Source organism: Manis javanica, chromosome 4 (genome assembly GCF_040802235.1).
Source record: "Manis javanica isolate MJ-LG chromosome 4, MJ_LKY, whole genome shotgun sequence".
Lineage (NCBI taxonomy): Eukaryota > Metazoa > Chordata > Mammalia > Pholidota > Manidae > Manis > Manis javanica.
The window spans coordinates 138,820,361-138,841,158 of NC_133159.1; the positions used below are offsets into that span (position 1 = coordinate 138,820,361).

Genomic DNA, 20,798 nt, shown 5'->3' on the forward strand with positions numbered 1-20,798 from the left:
AATTAAATAACTCCCCACATCTTAGAGCGGATTGAATTTACATTTTACTTAAAAAAAGAGGAGATGGAATACATACACAGGGAGGAAAATGGGAAGGGGGAACAACAGTGATCTGAAATGGATTTCTCCAGTTTCCCCTACAATGATCGGTTTTGTCTGATGGGCAGTATTTCTCCTGCTGGTACAACTCCTTACAGTATCAACAAGGCTGCAGACAAGGCAACTGCCAAAGTTTGGGCCCAGGTGATAAGGAGAGGAAGTTATCATATACAATGTAAGTTTACAATACACAGTATCTTCTTTAAATGATGTAACGCAGTCGCAGGAAGAAGTTAACAATACTAACACAAGAATAATCAAATTTTTGTTTGTTATCCATGTACAGCAACTAACTGCTTTACAAAAAAAGCAGAATAATACAATATATCATCACATGTATTTACAGTGTAGTAAATATACTTTTCTGTCAAATTTTACACAAACTATTTACAGGTGAATGTACTGCATTAAAAAAAACTGTGTGGCTGACACTTAAGAGTGAATTTTTGTTTAAGTCCATTGCATAACTTTGAGTAAGATATGCCTCATTATGCGGGGGAGTAGGAGGGGGTGCAGGGAGGGGAAAGGAAAACAAACCCCAAAAACAAACAAAAAGCCAAAACAAAATTGAAAAGCCCCAAAACCCACTTAGCAGGGAAATCTTACGTTCTGTGGGGGTAGAAGCTGCCGGTTCCCTGCGGCATCCTCAGCGCCTGGCTCAGGACCAGCACAGAGCCGCAGATGAACGGGTATTAAGTGGACAAAGGGCAGAGCACTGGCCACCTTCCCCCAAGGCCAGTGAATCGCGCCTCAGTGTTGGCACTGGAGCGGTGGTAAAACAGGTAGGTTATGCATGACAAAAACGTGACGAGTTAATATTTTCCTTTTTAAAAAGTCAGGGAAACGTCCATAAACCCTAAAGAAGTTACTTATAACGCTCTTTATACAGACTTTACATCAGATTAGACAAAATGGGCAACTTGCTCTGAACTTAAAAATTTGTGTAGATCACAGGTTTGAGGCCTAAAAGTGTTTCACTTCTCAAGGGAGGCATATTGGTGAGAGATTTATCTTATGATCTTTTTAGTTACTTGGAAAGCTTGATTTTCCTCAAAAGTTGGAAGTTCTTTAAATAAGGTAAGTTTTAAACCTTAGTATGTTTTTGAATTTCCAGGATGTACTGGTCAAAAGTATTTATGCAGTTCAAAGAGGGCTCAATTCTGATGTGTGCAACGCTGATTTCATGAGGTACTTCGACTGAATTCATTCCACTCATTCCACTAGAGGGAAACAACGAATACATTTAAGGAATATACCTTGGAAAACTCACTTATGGAAAGCTCAGTATTTTTAACAGTAAACCTTTGGAAGTTTCTCTGTTTTGATGGGAGAAGCAATTCGACGCGCCAAACCAACAAAGAGAAAACACGGAACTGAAGTGATGAAAGGCTCCCCGTTAGCCTTCGACTCCCGGAGGCAAGAAGTTGTGATACGCATCCCAGAAAGCACTGGGCTGTGGGAAAACCAAGACCTTACTGGCAGCTTGGCATCGGGTTGCTGATTTCTAAGCTCAGTTTTAGTTTTAGGTTCTTTATAGTTTTAGTTGCTCTGTTATTTTATAAACATTCTATTCTAATGCAGCCTCTACAATAATTAAAAACAGAAGTTTAGTTAATTGCACCTGTCTTCAATATTTTCCAACAATTCTATGTCAAAATAACTATTAATACTAAGGTTTTTTTCTTTTATTTTGGCAAATGGTTCTTACTTTTCCCAGGACTGTAAACAAATTAAAAAATTAAATTCTTGTTATTTCTGAATATCAAAAGCAATTTTATTTACATTAACATATTACATCGTTACTGTGTGGATAAATGTGAAATGTGTTAAATTATTAAAATCAGAACACTTAAATGTACCATCATGTATTGATTTAGCTGTGGAATTTAATTTACTGAAATCCACTCATCAAATAGGACTACAGGAAACTCCCCCTCCCATAGGTTTCTTTTCCCTTCCCAAAGCTATTACATCTTAACAAATAAAGAGAACTTGGGAGTTAGGGGGATAATATCTTTTCATAATAAATATGGTTTAGTCCTAAATTGGAACGTCCAGATATTTATATGCTCACTGAAATCAAATTATTTTGCACACCACAGGTACCACAATAAAATTGGATCTGCATTACTATGGAGATTCCAACCCATGATAATCCATACCATTCAGTATAGCAGCAGCAACTCTGAAGGTCCCCTATTGTTATACAATGCAGACTGACCAGTCTTTTCACAGTGATTAGATGCAATTCTATTGTATAGAGCCCATATGTTTTGCTAAAGAGATTCCTGATTTTTGGAGGGGAGGTGGGAGATTACAAGACATTGAAAATGCATTTTATCAAAGAAAGTTTTGATAACATACACCATACTCTGTATTTCTGGGGTGAAAAAAGTTAAACAGAATAAAAGTATCAGCTACCCTAATACCCTAAAAGTCACGTACCATCCATTCTCCTATGGAGCTAATGCAAGCATCTTTGAAAATTACCTTCTAGGAACGGTTTTCAACACTTTGTTCATTTACTACCCTGCTCAGAATTATTTGGGGGGAAAGAGGAGGAAGGGAAAAACGTAAAACTACTATACTTAGTATAGTTTTGGGTTACAAAAACAAAAGACCGCCCCCCCAACAACTTTTAGTGTATTTAAAGATTAAAAGATAATCAACTAGAGTAAGAAAGAAACTAGTTAGGATGACTGAGTCTGGCTAAGGTCTCAGAAGCCACCCTTTTCATTTGGTAATGTTAAGATATATTATGGTTATGCTTATTTTTCTGTAATTATTGCTAATACTCAAGTGTTAGTATTTCTTAAGGACTCACTACAAAATATGAAATCCCTCCACCCCTCAAAGTACCTCGCCTGTGGCTTTACAGTGTGAAGTCCCCAAGGCTTAACCTCTATTGGTTCCTTCAGTTTAATAAGGTAAAAAAAAGTCCACAGCTAAAAGATTAAACATACTGGGGTTATATTATTTCTCCCATAACTTCTATCTTGAAAAGTATGTAAATAAGACTAACACTTTACTTTGCATGATGAAGAGGGGGAAAACATAGAAGGCAGAGCTCTGTGCAAATGGCTTTCATAGCTGGCCAGTAGTAGCAATATTCAAGAATTCATCCTCTCTCACAATTGGGATGTTCTCAGTTCAAGTGTCCTGACCTCCCACTTTCTTTTTAGTCGTTCTGAACACTTGCTTAAATCAAACACACCAAAAGTAGAAGAAAAAATGTTAAGGAAAAAGCAGCATTAAATTTAGGCAATGCTTCCAAGAGTTGATCATCTGGCCACATGGCAGATCAGAGGGGCTTGTCATAAAACATGAAGTGCGGGTTCACAGCACGGTGGCGAAGGGCCATTAGTGAAGAGCCTGTGTAAGTTACGTCTGCTTGAAAAAGGACAGAAAGAAAGCTTCACACGATCTTCTTAATGCTATTACGTTTGAAACTGCCAGCACTTCTTTGCTTCTGCACTTGGCTTGCGGATCCATGGCGAGTTCGTCCACTGTTACAGTGCCCAGTGGTGGGGGAGAGTTCAACGTTCTCCTTGTCGATTCCTGGATAGAAACAGAGGAGCCAGTTACTCCCTCTCCTCTGGTATTAAGCTCCAGTATAGAATCTCATGAACTGTATAATAGATACAGCCCGGCAAGTTGTTTTTGCATATTTCATTTTAACAGTCAACTGCTAGATTGTTTACAAAGACCTTGATACACAAAAAAACCCCAAACAGTTGCAAGGAAAAGCTAGAGGCAGGAAGGCTTGAGCTAAATGAAAGGCTTAAACAGCCACCCAGACAAGACTTACACTCCTTCCTCCAAGTCATACCAGCAGAGGTCAGGTTCTAGCCACATAGTCTTTACTGGTGCTTAAATACAGAATATACTCTCCAGTTGCAGAAGTTACTGAAATACGTACGTCATTTCAAAGAAGGGCAGATGCTTTTTATTTATTTTTAATCACAGTGCCTGTCCCAAAGGAACTCAAATATTTACTGAGAAAAATAATAGATTACAAAGGTCATACTGTATGATCCTGGCTTTGACCTTTCCAACTATGGCAAAGTCGTTCCACGTTCCATATCTACAACAGATACCATTTATTTCTCCCATGGAGATTAAACCTCCAAAAACTGGGTCATACACTGAATTTTATAAATAATCTAAGTAGAAGCTTCATAAAAATAACCAGAAGCAAAAACGAGATATTTTTCACCCATCAAATTCATAAAGATTAAAAATTAGACAGCTAACAGAATTGTGGTTACCCTGGGGAAGTAGTGACATGGGTGGGGGATTGAGGATGGCTTCTCAAAGTGCTGGTAATGTTCTGTTTCTTGATGTGGATTGCTGGATTTTTAAATGTGTCTACCTCTTTAAAGTTCATGAGGTTGTAAACTTGTGATGTGTACTTTTCTGTTATACTTCAATAAAATTTACCAAAACAATTTACTGGTGGTGCCCACCTTTGGCATAACTATTGGTGGGAGAGAAAACAGCTGGACAGCATTTCAGTAATCTGCATCAAAATGTGTAAAGTACTGACTGACATTTACTGACACAGGAACATGACCATAATATTGGAGTAGGAAAAAAAAAAAGGCTGGGAAACATTTGCCAAAATATGTTACCACTGGATGGTGTTATTTCAAGTAATTTTTACTTCATTCTTACCTGTACCATCCGAATTTTAAAATAAACATTAAATTTGACAATCGAAATGTCTCTATTTTTGGACAAAAAGTGCCATTTCAAGTCAAAAGTGCTTATGCTATGGAAAATGTACATAGGTCCACCTGCCTATTTCTTGGCTCCTGAACAGGAAACAGGTTTGTGATGCCTCCTTCTACGAGTCACACATCCTTCATTTGGATTCAGCCTTGAGTTCAGTTCAGAGTGTAAGGCATCTAATCTACAGGCACACGGCCTGATTTACACAGGCTCAGTGGGGGTTTGCTGTCTTCAACTTATCAAAGGAACATGGGCATTTGCCAGTGTTTGTTTATGAAGAAGTGCACTGGGCTAAGAGTGTGAGTGCAGAGTCAAAAATGCCAGCAACACCTCCCCAGAGGCAAGCATAGTGAACCAGCACCTCAAATCTGTTCTAATCATATGCATAGGAGGAGAAGGGAAGAAAACACCACAGTGTTCACAGAACTTGTCTTAGGGGAACAAATTTCTGGATGATTTTTACTCTCTTCTGCATATTTTTCTGTGTCTTTTCCAGAGCCATTAAAAAAAAAAATAACAAAATTGAAAGAAGGCTACTCAGCGTCTCCTGAATTGCCTTGAGCTTTGTGGTGTGAATTTGTGCAGTCTTTTTTAATTGCCTTGACTAACTCTACAAGACAAAATTCAATCCATATTTTTCTCATCTGTTTCCTTCATGACGAATTCTTCTGCCTTCTGTCAGAACTACTTTGTTCCTGCTTTTTATATGGCATTTATAAATTACTACCTTTTGTCTATATTGGTACAACTTCTGTATATGTCTTATTTCCTCTATGAAGTAAAAGCGCTTAGAAGGACAAAAGATCACTTATTCACTTTCATTTTCTTGTAAGGTCTATTTGCTGTCTTTCAATAAATACTAGTTTAGCTGAATGCTTCTATTTTTAAATGTGATGACTGTAATTCAGAGCCAAAAATGCATGCAACACCTGATCTCCAGGGGGTGGTGCCATATTTGTAGTGCAAATGACAAAAAAATTTTTTTTTAAGCTTCCTTCATTTGAAATTATCATGAACTTGTCAGTGTATTTAGCCTTCCATTTCCTTAAAGATGCACATGGCTGACAAATTCAAGTCCGTCGCTCCTTATCTGGGGGCATTTCCTTACTAGGAATTAAGATTCAGACAAAATCAGGTCTTTAAAAAGGCAGGAGTTTGAAACAACTAGGAGATGGCCATCAGGAGGGCCACAGCATGGACAAACACCAGGATGTCCACTCTGCTGCCCTGGGGCCCTTTCCTGGGTGCTTGCCTTTGGAGCAGCCTTGCTCTGCTAGAGGATGGCTCCCTCTCAGGGGAAAGAAGTCCTCCAACCGCAAGGCAATGCTTCTGTCTGAGGTCAAGGGCCTGCTCAGTGATATTCTGAAGAATTAAAATTATGTATTATAGTAACATAAAGTTACTAGAGTGAAGATTTCTTCAAAGAAATATTAACCACATTCTATTTTCTGTTTTGTTAAGCAAATATCCTTCAGACCTCTGAATAAATATGTAAAAGCATTATTTATCTCCTGTTAAGGTACAAAGCAAGCTATTAAAATTTTAATGACCTCAACTATGTAAAGAAAAGAACCTGGAAGGAGATGCACCGAAGTGTTAACAAACAGTGGTAATCTTAAAGTGGTAGAGTTACGGGTGATTTTTTCTTATTTTTTTCTGAATTTTCTTATTTTTTATCTAATGAGCATATGTTCCTTTTAATTAAAAATGTTAAAGTATCACTGGTGTAGCCCTGTCACTCATAACCCAAAGCTTCAATGTTACGTGAGAGGCTGATGTCTTACTTATACTGTCAAATTCAATTTTCATTTCAATTCATGTTTTTGTATGTGTTTTACTCCTACTTAATGACCCAACTCTACAAGTCACATGTAGGTAAATGCCCTATGCCTGATGATGGTCCTAAGTTTAACTTCACAGCAAAGATGTTTTACTTTAAGGATCAAAGGAGAAGCTAACATAAAAATCTTGGAAGGGTCATTATTAAGAAAAAAAATCAGTAACAAAAGCATTACATTTATACCAAAATATAGCATCTTATAAAAGCCAAGTTAGTATGAAAAGAATGGTCATAGGCTCTGCTTCTGGCATTTAAGTTTCTAAGCAGAATTCTCACTTTTAAGAGTTTTGGCATTTTTTCTTTTTATCCTCTAAAATTAAATCTCTAGAAGCTAGTGAAAGATTTTGGTTTCAATATTCTACAGGTAAAACTCTCAGACTGTCAGCCAGACTGCGCGAGTGGAGACAGAGTCCCTCCTGCACGGCACACGCTGTATTTTAAATTCGTGAGCAGACCCTGGCGCTGCACTTCTTTTCATCCAGGCCCCTGTGGGGCTTTGCATTCTGGTCTCTCTAATACCTCTAAACACTGGTTCTTCCTTTTGACCTAAGTGGGCACAAAAGCAAAAATCAATGAAGTGACAGAAATGAAATAAATGTGGGCCAACACCTGAATCAAATACAGGTAAAAACTTCTGTGGTCCTGATTTTCTAGTCCAAAGTCCCCTACACATACACTGAGGTCAAACATGCCATTGGTTATAAACATGCAGGGCAGAAGGAGCCGCTGGGCATTGTCCACATTCTCTGCAGTAGCATATTAATAGGCACTATGCTTCAATGAATTGTGGTGGTTCCAGACAAAGTCCTAAATAAAAGGTGTTATTGGCCAAAATTTAGTGAAGTGAGTGAAGTGGGAAAAATGGTTATTAGATTACATTTTAGTTATTAAAGTCTATCTTCTCTGCTCAAACATCAGTTCCTTGAAGGCAGGTATCAGGGTCTGTTGATTTTGACAACTAAGGATACAGATCAAACCCGAAAAGTAATAAAACACTTAAAAAAATTCACCTGTTTTCTAAACACCAGAGTGGTTTTCCAAACTGGAACCTAATAATTTCATGAAATAATAAAGGGATTGAATCCCTTTTAGTTCTTGAAGAGCTAAGGAAAAATGGGTTAGGTAATTTGTGAGAAGTGACACAACAAAAACGGGACTAATAATAATCCAAATCTCCACCATGTGCGCAGGAATGCTAGTGGGTTACCTGACTCTGCATTGCTTAGTTTATTACATTATAACATGGCAAACCTGTCAGAAAAGTCTTATTACATATATGAGAAGGCAAATGACAGAAAGCTCATTTGTGACATATGTAATGAGGCAAACGTCAGAAGTCCCAGGTTTGAGTCTTGGTTGGATCAGAACTCTTATTTTGTTCTAGTTCTTAATCTGGCAATTAAGGATAACAGGAAATTGCATTTTTCGAAGGGTTGTTAAAAGAATCAGATAAAATAATCTTTGTGAAGACTTTTAGCAGATACATAAAATAATTAATACACAAATTAAGATGCTCCTAATGCCTGAAATAAGAAAGAACAACTGTTATACTGAAAGTGGTTCTAGAACAAATGCACAGAACTCAAATTTTATACTAGAATTTGTAAAACTGCTGAAGCTAATGTAAATAAGCATAAAATGTAATAAATCTTCTTAGAAGAAAGGTATCCACAGCTTGTACAGAACATACAAATAAATTCATGGAATCATACTAAATATATATATTTAGAAATATTTGTATTTTGAGCTAGATATACAAAACAATAAGAATTTTAAGAAGAATTTAAAGGGACTTTCATCATTTGCTAACATTTCTTTTTCTAGTAGGTCTTATCTTTCTGTATAATAATTATAGAAGAGTAAAAGAAAGAAAAGGCATCATTTATACAGTAGATATAGATATGTTTTTTCTTCTTAGTCCTTAGAGCTACTTAGGACCGTATTTCTTCTTTTTTTTAAATGCAGGTGATTTACTTTCTAAGGAAAAACTGGGGTCAACTTTATATTTGGGGAAAACAAGTGTTTCCCAAGCTAAAAACTCTTCCTCAAACCACATACCCTGCTTTGTCTATGAACTCTCCCTGAAGTTTCTTGCTGACCTGGCGGTGTTAATCCAGGGTCGGGACTGCATCCTCAGTGTGCAAGGGCAGTGTGAGCAGCTCCTGAACCGGGCAGGACACAGCCCTGCAGTGCCCATAAGCACCCAGACCTTAAAGTGGTGGCTTTACAAAGTCTTCAGGTGCTGAGCCAGACTGTGCTTGAAGGAATGGTGAATGAAGTCTCATGCTATATGCCCAGGAAGAGTGCAGGAGAAGCCGTATTTCGTGCAAAGAGGACAAAAGTAAAGAGTACCTTGGTGAGGGAACAGCTGCATGAAAACCGCTGATTTAGAGCAAGGCAGAGAAGCTTCAGACACAGAATGGAAGAAAAAACAAAAGTGAGTGAGGTCCCTAAGATTGTTTAAAAGGGTGAAATATGACTAGCTATCGGAAAATTATTATGTTTCCAGGGTTTCATGAGGAATATGGTTTTAATCACTGAACTCTGACCATCAGTTTCCTAAATATTAGACTCTGTATAAATAAATGTAGAACCTATACTCTCACAGATAGGTGTGTTTTTACCACCTTTATTAGAATTAAGAATTTAGTTTAAATCAAGAATTAAACTAAAAAGATAAAAAATTAGCAGAAATTTTACCAAGCAATTGCTCAGTTTAAAGTAATTTTCTCCCATACAGAACAGGGTGATAACAAAGAAAAAGAACAATGAATCAAAGAGAAGTAAAATCCAAACCAAACAAAGTTTTTGGACACTCTTAAGCATTTCCCTAAAACATGAAAATCATTTCAGGGATTTTACATAGTCTCAAAATAGAGGCTTTTAAGTTTCTTCTAAGAGGGATACATTTAAAACCTGGTAAACATATTAGGAGTGTTACTGACTTGGAGCTCGGTCTAAATTTAGAGAAATGGTTTTGATGAACCTTCACTGTGCACACAGCTCATAGCAACATTGGTTTTGGAATGCTTGTGATTCCTAGTTGACCCACCCAGCATCCCGGGAGGGAGGTCTGCATTGCAGAAGCAAAGTGAGTGAATAACTGACAGACACAGCCGCTTCAAAACAAAGAGGAAGAGGTGAGTTTAAAATAAAGCCCAACTAAGTAGGCTTTGCTCTAAAAAGCTCATACTCCAATACTAATTGTAAAATACACTGATCAGAGAAAAAATTTAAAGATTGTTTTCTAGCAAAAAACATTAACAATAGATAATAGCCTTGTTTTTGTTAAAAAATACCACATATCTCACATTTTTTCAGGTTAAAATATTATAAAAGTTCTGCCATTATTACCTGATTCTTCCAAACAAATGTCCCTTTGAACTACAAGAGTACTTACAGTACAAGGTACAACATGACAAGGATGACAAAAAGAGGTCAAAGCAGTCATCTGTGTACATTTTACTACTCTTATTACCCTGAGAGCTAGTTGAGGGCAGATACCATGTCCTACTGGCTTCCCTGCTCCCCTGGGTCTAACATAATCTGTTGTGTACAGTAAACAATGAATGATCTATAGGATAAACATATGGAATTTTGATTATTTTCCACAGATCAGGGTAATATTAATATCGTCCTTAAAATCAAAGAACCTGAATAGAATTTGTTAAACAACGATGGATCAGAAGAAAATAACAACTTTATCTCAAAACCCAATGCTAAGATCTATAAGCAAAAACTGTAGTCTCTAGAGACCAAGGTCCCTCTCATCTTTAAATGTACCAGAGTGCCTAGTATACACTTACAAAATAGGTGTTCAAATGCTTACTCAATTAAATTACAGTGTGAAAAATATTACACCTTGGTACGGTATAAATTAAATTTTAACACATTGGAAATGGATCTATTTCTTTTTAATAAGTACTAAGTCCATATAATTCCATCTCGATTTTTATTTCTAGAACACTTGCTCTTTAATATCTAGAGTTTGTAGGGAGACCACTTGAAATGCGTACCTAAAATAAAATGGTTATAAAACATTCAAAATATGGCTTTAAAAAGGCTTGTTTACCACCTAAGAGTACCACTCATGGCTTGGCTGTAAGCAAGATGAAGTCTCATATATGGCATTTTTAGGGAGATAGGTTTTCTAGTTCTAATTGCGTTCCTTCAGTTCATGACTGGCTCAGCTGCACTAGATCTAATAATAGATTACAATACCATATTTGAAATATTCTTATATATCATAGAGTAACTTTCATGGATTCTCTTTGGGGTTCTCTTTGCGGTATTTGGGAAAATCTGAAGAGGCAACATTTCAGGTCCACTTGATTAAAAGGGCCTCAGTTAACAAAATTTTATATGTACTGAAGTCTGAGTACAGCCCATTGGCTCCACTGATGCCAAGTTCAATTTCTACCAGGGAGGTAGTCAAAAGACAGTCATTTATGTTATTTTTAAACATGGCCTTAAAAAACAATCCTCCTTGTGCTAAGGGGTTAGATAAGTGGCCCATGATAATTCATCAAGAAGAATGCATTTTCAGAAACAATTGCTGTATGTAAAAGAACACCAGTTACTTAAAAGCTGGTGACTGATGAATTACCACCCAAATTTTTATTTAAGAAAGGTTTAATACTTGGGAGGTAGGGAGTTTATGAATCTCTTATCTACCTGATGTGACAACAGAGAGTGTTGGAGACCAAAAGAAACTATAGCTTAGAGGCTGTCCTGCCACTAAAAACACCAAATATCTAGAATGCAGAGTTGTACACTGAAATGGACAGTTGTAGCAAAGAGCTGATCTGTGTGTCAATCAGTAACTTTTGCTTTTTGACAGGGCAACAGGGCTTTCACCTGCTTAAAGAAGGCTGATGTTGGATAATTGGATGGTAAACCACACTTAGCTCTGTTTCAGGGAGTGACACAGAGCCTCTTTAAATACTTCTGCATAGGACTTGGCTAATGGGAGTGGAGATAGGGAAATATTTTGGTATCTATAACAGCTAAATAGCAAAGTTGAAATGATGGATTGAGTTAGGAATTTAGATAAGATTCACCACTTTTTTTATATGTGTTTGTTATCAGCAAACTCAGTTCCATAAAGAATGGGGGAGATAAGGACATAAGATTACATGGAGCTAAAGATATAAAGCAGCATACCTAATTACAAACAAAATAATAACTCAAGAGTTGTCCCATAACAGCAAATGACAAAACACACTTAGGTACATAGAGAAATTGGGATCATTGCATGGAGATAAGCCCACAATTTAGAGATATAAATGGGTTTCATTGAAATGAAGTCACTATTGAAAAGAAAACCCTTTCTCCAAAAACATGTAGTAAAAAAATCTAACAAACCAAAGGACAAACAGTTTACAATCCAGAGCCAGGAAATGCTGAACACCATGATTCTACTTAATGAGTTGTCTTACTTTTAAAGCTTCACTTTCTTTTGAGAATAGTCAGAGGTTCCAGGGTGCAGTAAGTCTATTCAAGCAGCCATCTTTGGAGAGCTACTGGAGGTGACTACTGGAGGTGACACCATCGGTTTAAGACTGTAACCAAAACCATATACGCTATTCTCTGATTTTTATAAACAATTTTAAGTAGGCAGCTGCAAATTAGGAATTTTTTTTAAGCAAATGATATGGCTAATGTGCAACTAACATAAGACATATGCAATTAATCAACTAGCAGGGGAACTGTAATGGTACCTTTATTCTCAATGTGATTATTTTATTGTCTCCATTAGTGGACAATGGTGGTCAGAGAGCCCCTTAACAATTAGTGTGGGTAAAAACAATGTCAATATAAAAACAACTAATTATGTTGACAAGTTCAACACCACTTTGGTAGCCCAAGAGGCAAAAGTTTGGTCAAAATGAACTAAACTTTAAAAACAATAAGACCAATATAGATATGAGTTTATGAATTCTCTAATTGTGATCAGCATTATAAATAACAAAAAACCCAGAAAACAGCTCCACGGAAGAAAAGGACTTACAGTAATGCAGATGGGAGTAATGAGACAGAAATACATAAACAAATAAATGAAAGAAAAATGGGAAGGGAAAGGAAATGAGAGAGGTGTCATAGATATGGAAGGCGATGAATGTGGTAGCACTGGCCTTGGCTCTAGGTAAGAACTAGGTGGTAAAGTAATTAACTTAGTTGCTTACACCTGTCTCCTCATTGCGCAGAACACTGCGCACCTAAACTAAATTACCTCTTTAGTACCCCTAACTCCACAAGGCTAAGATTTTATTGGGGTGAGGACGGTGGTGAGAGGACGCATTCAGTGGCTATAATATCTAGAAGAAAGTACATTTTAAGTTTTCCTCTGGCTTTAAGTTGCGATGCTGATAGCGGGGCAAGACCACAGGCATACACGAGGGCAGGGCTTCTCAAAGTCTTGTGTGCGCAGGAATGAGCTGGGGTGTTTATTAAAATACAGATTATGATACAGATGGCAGGGCCCCACTGCTGGAGTTTCTTGGGCAGGAAGTCTGTGGTGGGACTCCAGCACCTGCAATTCTAACAAGCTCCCAAATGATGCTGCTGCCAGTCTCCCAGACCACACTTAGAGAAACACTGTCTAGGGAGTACGTGATGGGGGCAAATGAACATGGTCATACGAGAAAAATAAATATTGGTCAAAATTCTCTTATTTCTCGAGGAAAAAAAGGAATCTTTTTACTGACTAGATGCAATAAGGTGATTGAAAAATAAATGCTGGATCAAATAATTTGTTTCCTGTGCTGACCAAAACTTGATACATGAATACAGTTTTTTAACATAATGGCTTATAATACGAATTGGATATGATATTTGCCAAGTTCTTCAGAAACTTCGAATCTGTATGCTTAAATGTTTGTGCAAAACTGGGATTATAAACTATGGATCTTGAACACCACAAAATACAATACATCATTTGGCTTTTTAAGAGAAAATCCATGCTCATGCTTAAAAGAACTATGCAGAGAACTTTTCCTTACAGAATGAGATGTTTTTCAGATAATGGAACCTTTAATATGAAACTTCTTTTATTTTAACCATTTTAGAATGTTATCATTCTAAATAGAAAGCATGACCATCATGAGCTTTCCTTCATTACCCACTGTCGTCATAACACACATGACAGTTCTGTACTGAGTAACACTTTCAGGGCTGGGCACAGTTGTATGAAACTATTCACTGACACCGAGTGAGTGCAAAAAGCTGTAGGTTCGCCATTTCTGTAATCTTGTTTGTCTCAGTCCCACCCGAGAGATGAGTTATTGCTTCTCAGCATTATCTACCTCTTAGGTGCATGTTCAATTAATATACTTCCCCACTTGGACCTAAGAGTTATGTCATAGAAAGGCATATGTTAATGGGCTTTAAGATAATATTCTTGAGATGCCTTTTTTGTCTGGTTGTTCTCTACTCCTAGATTTTCAGGTTGGTCTCTGGATGATCGAGCTGTTGCTGGCATTAGGGAAGTGGGGTGATATTTTTTTGGATATAGTATGTTGAATCAGAGATATAGAAGCCCTTCAGTCAAGGTTAATATATCTAGCAAGGGGATTATAATTTTCTTCACTTACAGGATAATGTACCTTCAAGGTTGCTCTTCCTGCCCAAACTCTAAAAACTTATCAATCTTGGAACACTATGTGAACACTATGAACATTTCACTATCTTATGTATAACTGTTTGAAAGTAGAAAGCTTTATAGAATAACAAAATTCAAGTCAGGTACAATGTAAAGAAGAAATTAAGATGAATCTCATGATAAAAAGGAACAAAATCTACTATAAACTGATAACAAGGGAATTCCTAATGTTGGTATATTAATATTATTGCTCAAATTTACATAAAGATTACATTTACTGACCTGGGGAATGCTGGGAAGTTGCAAGTGAGGTCATGGAATTAGAAAGGTTAAGGTTAGCAGTAATACTAAGCTGGCTCTGCACTGCAGGAGGATAAGGAGATGTGGGTGTCAGGAGGGATTCCTCACTGGTTTCTTCATCAATTCCAGGCAAATACGTGTCAATCAAGGCATCAAGAAACTTAACAATAAGCTCTGCATAGTCTGGGATTTGTGTTTGCTGTAATGGAAAATAGGAAATTATTTTAGCTCCAGTCTTTTTTTTTTTTTGTAAATCCCCTTTGAAGCCAAAAAGGATTAATTCAGTTTTTGTTTGGGACTTAATTTACTATTTGTCTTCCTTTGTAGTATAGATCCTTAAAAAAAGGGGGTGGAGTAATAATTATAGACTACCATGGGACTTAACAACTGGGAATATTTTTCAGCTTCTGCTTACAGCTTCCAGATCAACCTGCAATTACTGAAAGGCATGCACAGACAAAAATGAATTAATCCTGAGAAAATACAATCATCGGCAATGATGTCTAGCTCATTTTCCAAAACAGAGACAATGAGTAGAGAATCATTATTACAGCTGCCATTTAGAGATCAGACTAACTAAAAAACTGTGAAGGGCTCAAAAGGTTTCTGGCAATTAAAGTACAAAATTTCTACATGACAGACTTATTTCTGGGACTTCAGGCCCATTTTTTTTTTTTTTTGAGAGGGCATCTCTCATATTTATTGATCAAATAGTTGTTAACAACAATAAAATTCTATATAGGGGAGTCAATGCTCAATGCACAATCATTAATCCACCCCCAGCCTAATTCTTGTCAGTCTTCAATCTTCTGAAGCATAACGAACAAGTTCTTAAATGGTGAACAAATTCTTACATAGTGAATAAGTTCTTACATGCTGAACAGTACAAGGGCATTCATCACAGAAACTTTTGGTTTTGATCACTCATTATGAACTATAAACAATCAGGTCAAATATGAATATTCGTTTGATTTTTATACTTGATTTATATGTGAATCCCACATTTCTCCCTTTATTATTATTATTATTATTTTTAAATAAAATGCTGAAGTGGTAGGTAGATGCAAGATAAAGGTAGAAAACATAGTTTAGTGTTGTAAGAGAGCAAATGTAAATGATCAGGTGTGTGCCTGTAGACTATGTGTTAATCCAAGCTAGACAAGGGCAATAAAACATCCACGGATTTTAGGCCCATTTTTTAAATGACAGCCTTTGCATATCAAAAGATAGTGATAACAAAACAAGACCACAAACTAAACACCTAATTCTTAAAATCAGAACAAGGTTTAAGATAATTCACATTGACTTAGCAACCCTGTATCTAGATCCCTGCATTAGGGACTGTGAAGGGATGAAGTAGCAATCCTGCCTTCAAGGAACCTCAACCAATTTGGAGAGAGACCGTGTACAGACAGAATAATTAAATACACACTTAGCACTCTATCAACCAATGCCAAACAGCAACAAACTGAAGAGGAGCAAATGAGAGGTTATATTCAAGGAAGAATGAACCTAATTCAACAGGCTGGAAGGAAAAATGTTTTCATGAAGTAGATCTTTTTCATTATGTAGTTTTTTAAAAACTGAGATTTAATTGACATATAACCTTATAGTAGTTTCAGGTCATGAGGTAGGTTTTATCCATAAGTAATGCTCCTTTCTAATTATAAGATACGTAAGTGTGTGCAATGGGATCATCAAATACATGAAGGACGGAGGGCAGAAAAGTTTAGAGGTTTATCATACCCTTCTGAAATGGAGGTCTGTGGTTTTAAATTGAATTGAGTTGTTTTTTTGTAAGAACGAATATATAAACAGATTAAAGGTTGCCACTTCTTGAAAATAATCTTGTGGTAGAAAATTTTTTATACAAAAGCATACATGTTTACTGTGAATCATTCTGGTTTTCAGAAGATTCTGTGTTCTTAAAGCAGGCACACTAACATGGTTAAAACCTTTATTTTATCTACAGAGAAAAACATATTTTCTTACCTTTGAAAAGGGTCCTGCAAACCGCCATAAGCCATTAAAACCAAAACCTGCAACAAATCAAATGTTATTCTTATAATAAGCATGACACTCTTTTAATCTAAACAGAAATTAAAGAAATTACATTGATGGCATATAAAACCTACATGCACATTGGAAATATTCTTTAAGAATGAGTGTCAAAGTAGACTAATACTCTCTTAAGATGTACTCAATTTAAGACCATATTTTAACTTAAAGTTGTCAACCAGTTACATATTGAACATATAATTAAAAGAGTTATTAGCAAATGGCACATGGAGAGAGAAGTATGAATCAGCCTATCCCTTAGAAAGAATTCCTCAGTGGGTGCATTCAGTAACAGCACACAGGTTAGCAAGGCCATCAGCCCTCCTCCTCCCAATATATTTACTTACTTTGCAGGTAAGATGTTTGGTATTGTGGTGGGGATTCTTCATGGTACACCACACTCTGCACAATTCCATGAACTGGATTTAATAAATTTGGATCTTGGCACAATGACAACAGGGTGTTGATCTTAGAGTCCAACAAATTGTGCCTAAAAAGTAAAAGTCAAAAGAGGAACATTTTAAAGGAAAATTAAACGAAAATATATACTGAAGAACGTATTATATATTTCCTAGAACAATGTGTAAAAATGAAGGGAGATGAGTGGTCATGTTCTGGTGCTTTTCCAAATTTTCTATAATGAATGTGTGTGTTTGCTTTTTTGGTTTGTCTCTTGTTTTTGTTTTTAATCAAGGAAAATATGGTAAAACAACCCACTAGTACTATAATATAATCATGTCTAACTATATATGGTGGACTGTTCAAGACAAGGTAGTCTTCTGTCTGCCACTCAGCATGCTTTAAGACCATTTCTTTTTGCTGTTGATATGTACCCAGGGAGTTAAAACTAAATTTAGTATCAATCATTGTTTAAAAAATGCTGAATCAAATCAAATAAGGAACGCAAGATTAGTTTAAAGGGGGTGGAATATATGATCCAATTTAAACTTAAGAAATTAACTACTTCTAACCTAGCTACACTCCATTAATAAAAATAACCAGAGTCAACTATACAAAACTCTGTAATTTTTAAATGAGATTAAACAAAAATAAGGAAATAAAGATACTACATAGAAGGCCTAGATAAGGAGAATCTCCTGTTTCTTTGGGTTCTTTAGATTTGAACACTTTGAGGTTAATATGATTTTATCCCTTAAGAGAGAATAAAATTCTTATCTCCGAAATCGGAGGTCAATTTTGTTTTCACTCAGCTATGGCTAAATACAAAAGCTCTAGTGAAAAAGAAACCATAACAGGAATATGGCAGTCTAAAGCTGTGCTCCTTAGTGAGGAAATGAACAACGCTCGTCACAGCAAACCAGTTAAGAAAATCATCATGATAAAAAGGTGTTTTTCCTACTAAAAAGGCCAAAACTAGTCTGGTCTCCATTAAACCTACTGTGTCTAAGCTAAAATTACTATCACACTGTCTCACAATCCTCTCTCTACAATCAGTGAACATTACTGGGTGATACTTCCTAAGTTTTTATAAAACATCTGACTTCAAGACAGATAAGTTTAACATAAAAGGAGATACTTACACAACGGGAAAAACTTTGGGGAAAACAACACTGGCTTCTGCTAAGTATTCATAAAGAATTCGTTGATCAAACTCATCAGTGGTGTATTTAACCAACGTAGCCTGCCGACATGCAAAAGAGAAAACAAAAAACCTTTTTATTTTGTGGCTGAATTGTTAACTATTATGATGAGAAGCAGAACACAGCCTTCATTTCATGTTTTTGATATTTAAGGGTCTTCTAAGTGTAGATTGGAATAAAAACTTGGGGGGGGGGGTGGAATTTAAAAAGCAAGAAACCTTACCAGAACAGTAAGCAGCAGTGCTTGGATCTTCGGGTCAGTAAGTACTTCTTCATCCAAGAGAACATTTGATTCAGACACTGAAACTTTACGTAAATGTGGGTGCTGTGGTGATGAGGAGATCCTTTGAGTTTCTGTGGTAAGATATGGGTTAACATGATCAGCTGTATTAATTGAATATACATACTAGATATCACTTTACCTGACATATTTTAACAATACTTTTAAAACTAAAATAGCTTATCAGCAGACACTTAAAATATCCACATAAACATTATACAGAATTATTGTTCACCTATAAAAAGGTTTTGGCTAGCTGTTTATCATATGATTATTTTTTACACAGGTTTCAGATAACTGTCATTTTAAGGGCTTGTATGGCTTATCTTTTGAAACAGAGCAAATGTTTCTATATTTCATCCTAAAGAGTCTAAGAAATGGCTAGAAAGAAAATATGGCTTTAATGTACTCTCCCAACTCATTTTCAATGATCTAGATCAATTATTAACTTTGTTTCTCACCCATTTCAAAATCAGTTTCTGCTACTCTCCTCATTTTGGGGGGTGTTGTGATCCCTGATTCCATTTCTTGCCTTTTAGGAGCCTTTGTGTCTGATATCAAGTGATCAAAACTTTTTCTTGTTCCTATAAACAAAAGTTACAGAATATGGAAGTTTATTAACCACAGTGTCTGTGAATAGGAATATACTAAAAAGAAAATGTCTGGACATAAAATGTTTAAATTTTCACTTTAGGACCCAAAGAAAGCTCAAACATATCCCTGGGACAGAGTTTCTTTCCTTTATTCTCTGTCTTCTCAAGGAATTTTGGCCCTGTAGCTTTCTCTTCTAGGACAGGACATACTCTATTGGTCCAAATTAAACTGAGAATACATTCAATATACTGGAGGTAAACCAAACTCTGCCAATAAGTACAATTTGTAATAATAAATTCAGGGGTGTGCACTGTTCAGTAGCAAAGACTGACTATGTCTGAACAGCCGTTTTTCAATTTAAGAAATTCTGCTGGTGCCAAGAAATAATTAACATATGAAGAATTTCTAAACACAGGCAAGATCAAAGTTTGATTTTAAGTCTTTATGCTTTGAAAAAAAGCATATGCCTGTAAGCACTAAGTAATAGAGACACTGGGAGATGCTTCAAAAATAGCAAGTAGTACTATCTCCCACTTGACTTTGAGTTTCTCTAATCATATATGACACTAGTGTTAAATACCTCTTATTTAAAGTAAAAGTATTGAAAATGGATTACTTGGAACTTGCACTAAATCTTGTCTGCTCTGTTTTAGAAAACTTATCCCAAACTTGATTCTACTTTGCCATTCTTCCATGGCAGGCCTACACCATTTTTTGCTTGGACTTCGGTATCAATCTCTTAAATGGTCCCCTTGCCAAAAATCTCTTCCTATTTCTCTGAAATATAGCCAGAAAAACTTTCCTGAAAAAATCTGGTAATGTCCCTTCCCTACTTAAATACCTTGATGGATACATCACAAGGCTGCGTCTTTCAACACGGCATACAGCTTGTACGATCTAGTTCTAATCCTTCTCTAGCCTCATTTCCTACCCAAATGGCTTTTCCTCACTTTTCCTCTTGACTGCATGCCTTCTTTACCTTGTGTCCATCAGACAAGCATGTATTTAGCCTTCAAGACTGGGTTCAAAAGCTCTCTCTGCAGCTTTTCCTGATTTTTCCAGATCCTCAGTTTCCTCTCATCAAGACATACTACTTAATGGTAGTATGCTGTTGTAATTGGCCGATTATAAGTCACAGCCACCAAACTATTAGCTCTTCAGGGCAGAGATCATAACCTTTCCATCTAGCACCTATCTGGGTTAATGAATTCAATATTGCATTTCCTCTGAAGCTCTTTTTTAGTTTACAACTTCCTTGGCAGGAAAATCCAGAATTACAAAACACAAAGTAACCAGGAAACTCCAAGAAGATTATTTATGGCAAAGTATAAATAGAAAGGAACTCTAACATAAAGTAGCAGCCCTATGTGATCAGTAACAGTGATCAACATTTGTGGCTTTTCATGGTTTCAATTTCTTTCATGGTTCACTACAGGTTATTTACTTCACATGTCATTGTTTATTCACTGATTCCCTTAGAACACATTTTCTCTACCTAAAGATAGTTAAAAATATGCTTGCCAGGGTAACTGAAACCCACTGGGCGATTCACAGTGTTAGTCACTGAAATGTGGATACTGATGTATTCCAGTAACAATTGAAACTTTAGCCAAAGTTATGTAAGGGCACCTTTGCATTTCCTCTGTGGTGAGGCTGGCTCAGTGGGCTCTCTCACTGTTTACTTTCAATTTCAAT

At 36.3% G+C, this 20,798-nt stretch overlaps 1 protein-coding gene across 6 annotated transcripts in view; it reads right to left on the bottom strand.

Moving 5' to 3' along the window:
- Nucleotides 1-26: 26 nt before the first annotated feature.
- The window catches only part of NF1 (neurofibromin 1), a 274,044-nt gene continuing 253,272 nt past the window's right edge, over nucleotides 27-20,798 (bottom strand). For 5 of the 6 annotated variants that reach the window (XM_073235127.1, XM_073235128.1, XM_073235126.1 and 2 more), the window contains 7 exons: nucleotides 18,971-19,093; nucleotides 18,453-18,583; nucleotides 18,170-18,270; nucleotides 16,976-17,118; nucleotides 16,563-16,609; nucleotides 14,553-14,769; nucleotides 27-3,657 (listed from right to left, as the gene is read on the bottom strand). In XM_073235127.1, the coding sequence (XP_073091228.1) occupies nucleotides 3,515-3,657; nucleotides 14,553-14,769; nucleotides 16,563-16,609; nucleotides 16,976-17,118; nucleotides 18,170-18,270; nucleotides 18,453-18,583; nucleotides 18,971-19,093 (905 nt within the window). In that variant the 3' untranslated portion in view covers nucleotides 27-3,514. The remainder of the gene's footprint in view (nucleotides 3,658-14,552; nucleotides 14,770-16,562; nucleotides 16,610-16,975; nucleotides 17,119-18,169; nucleotides 18,271-18,452; nucleotides 18,584-18,970; nucleotides 19,094-20,798) is intronic. The other variant, XM_073235129.1, reaches the window with a different exon arrangement.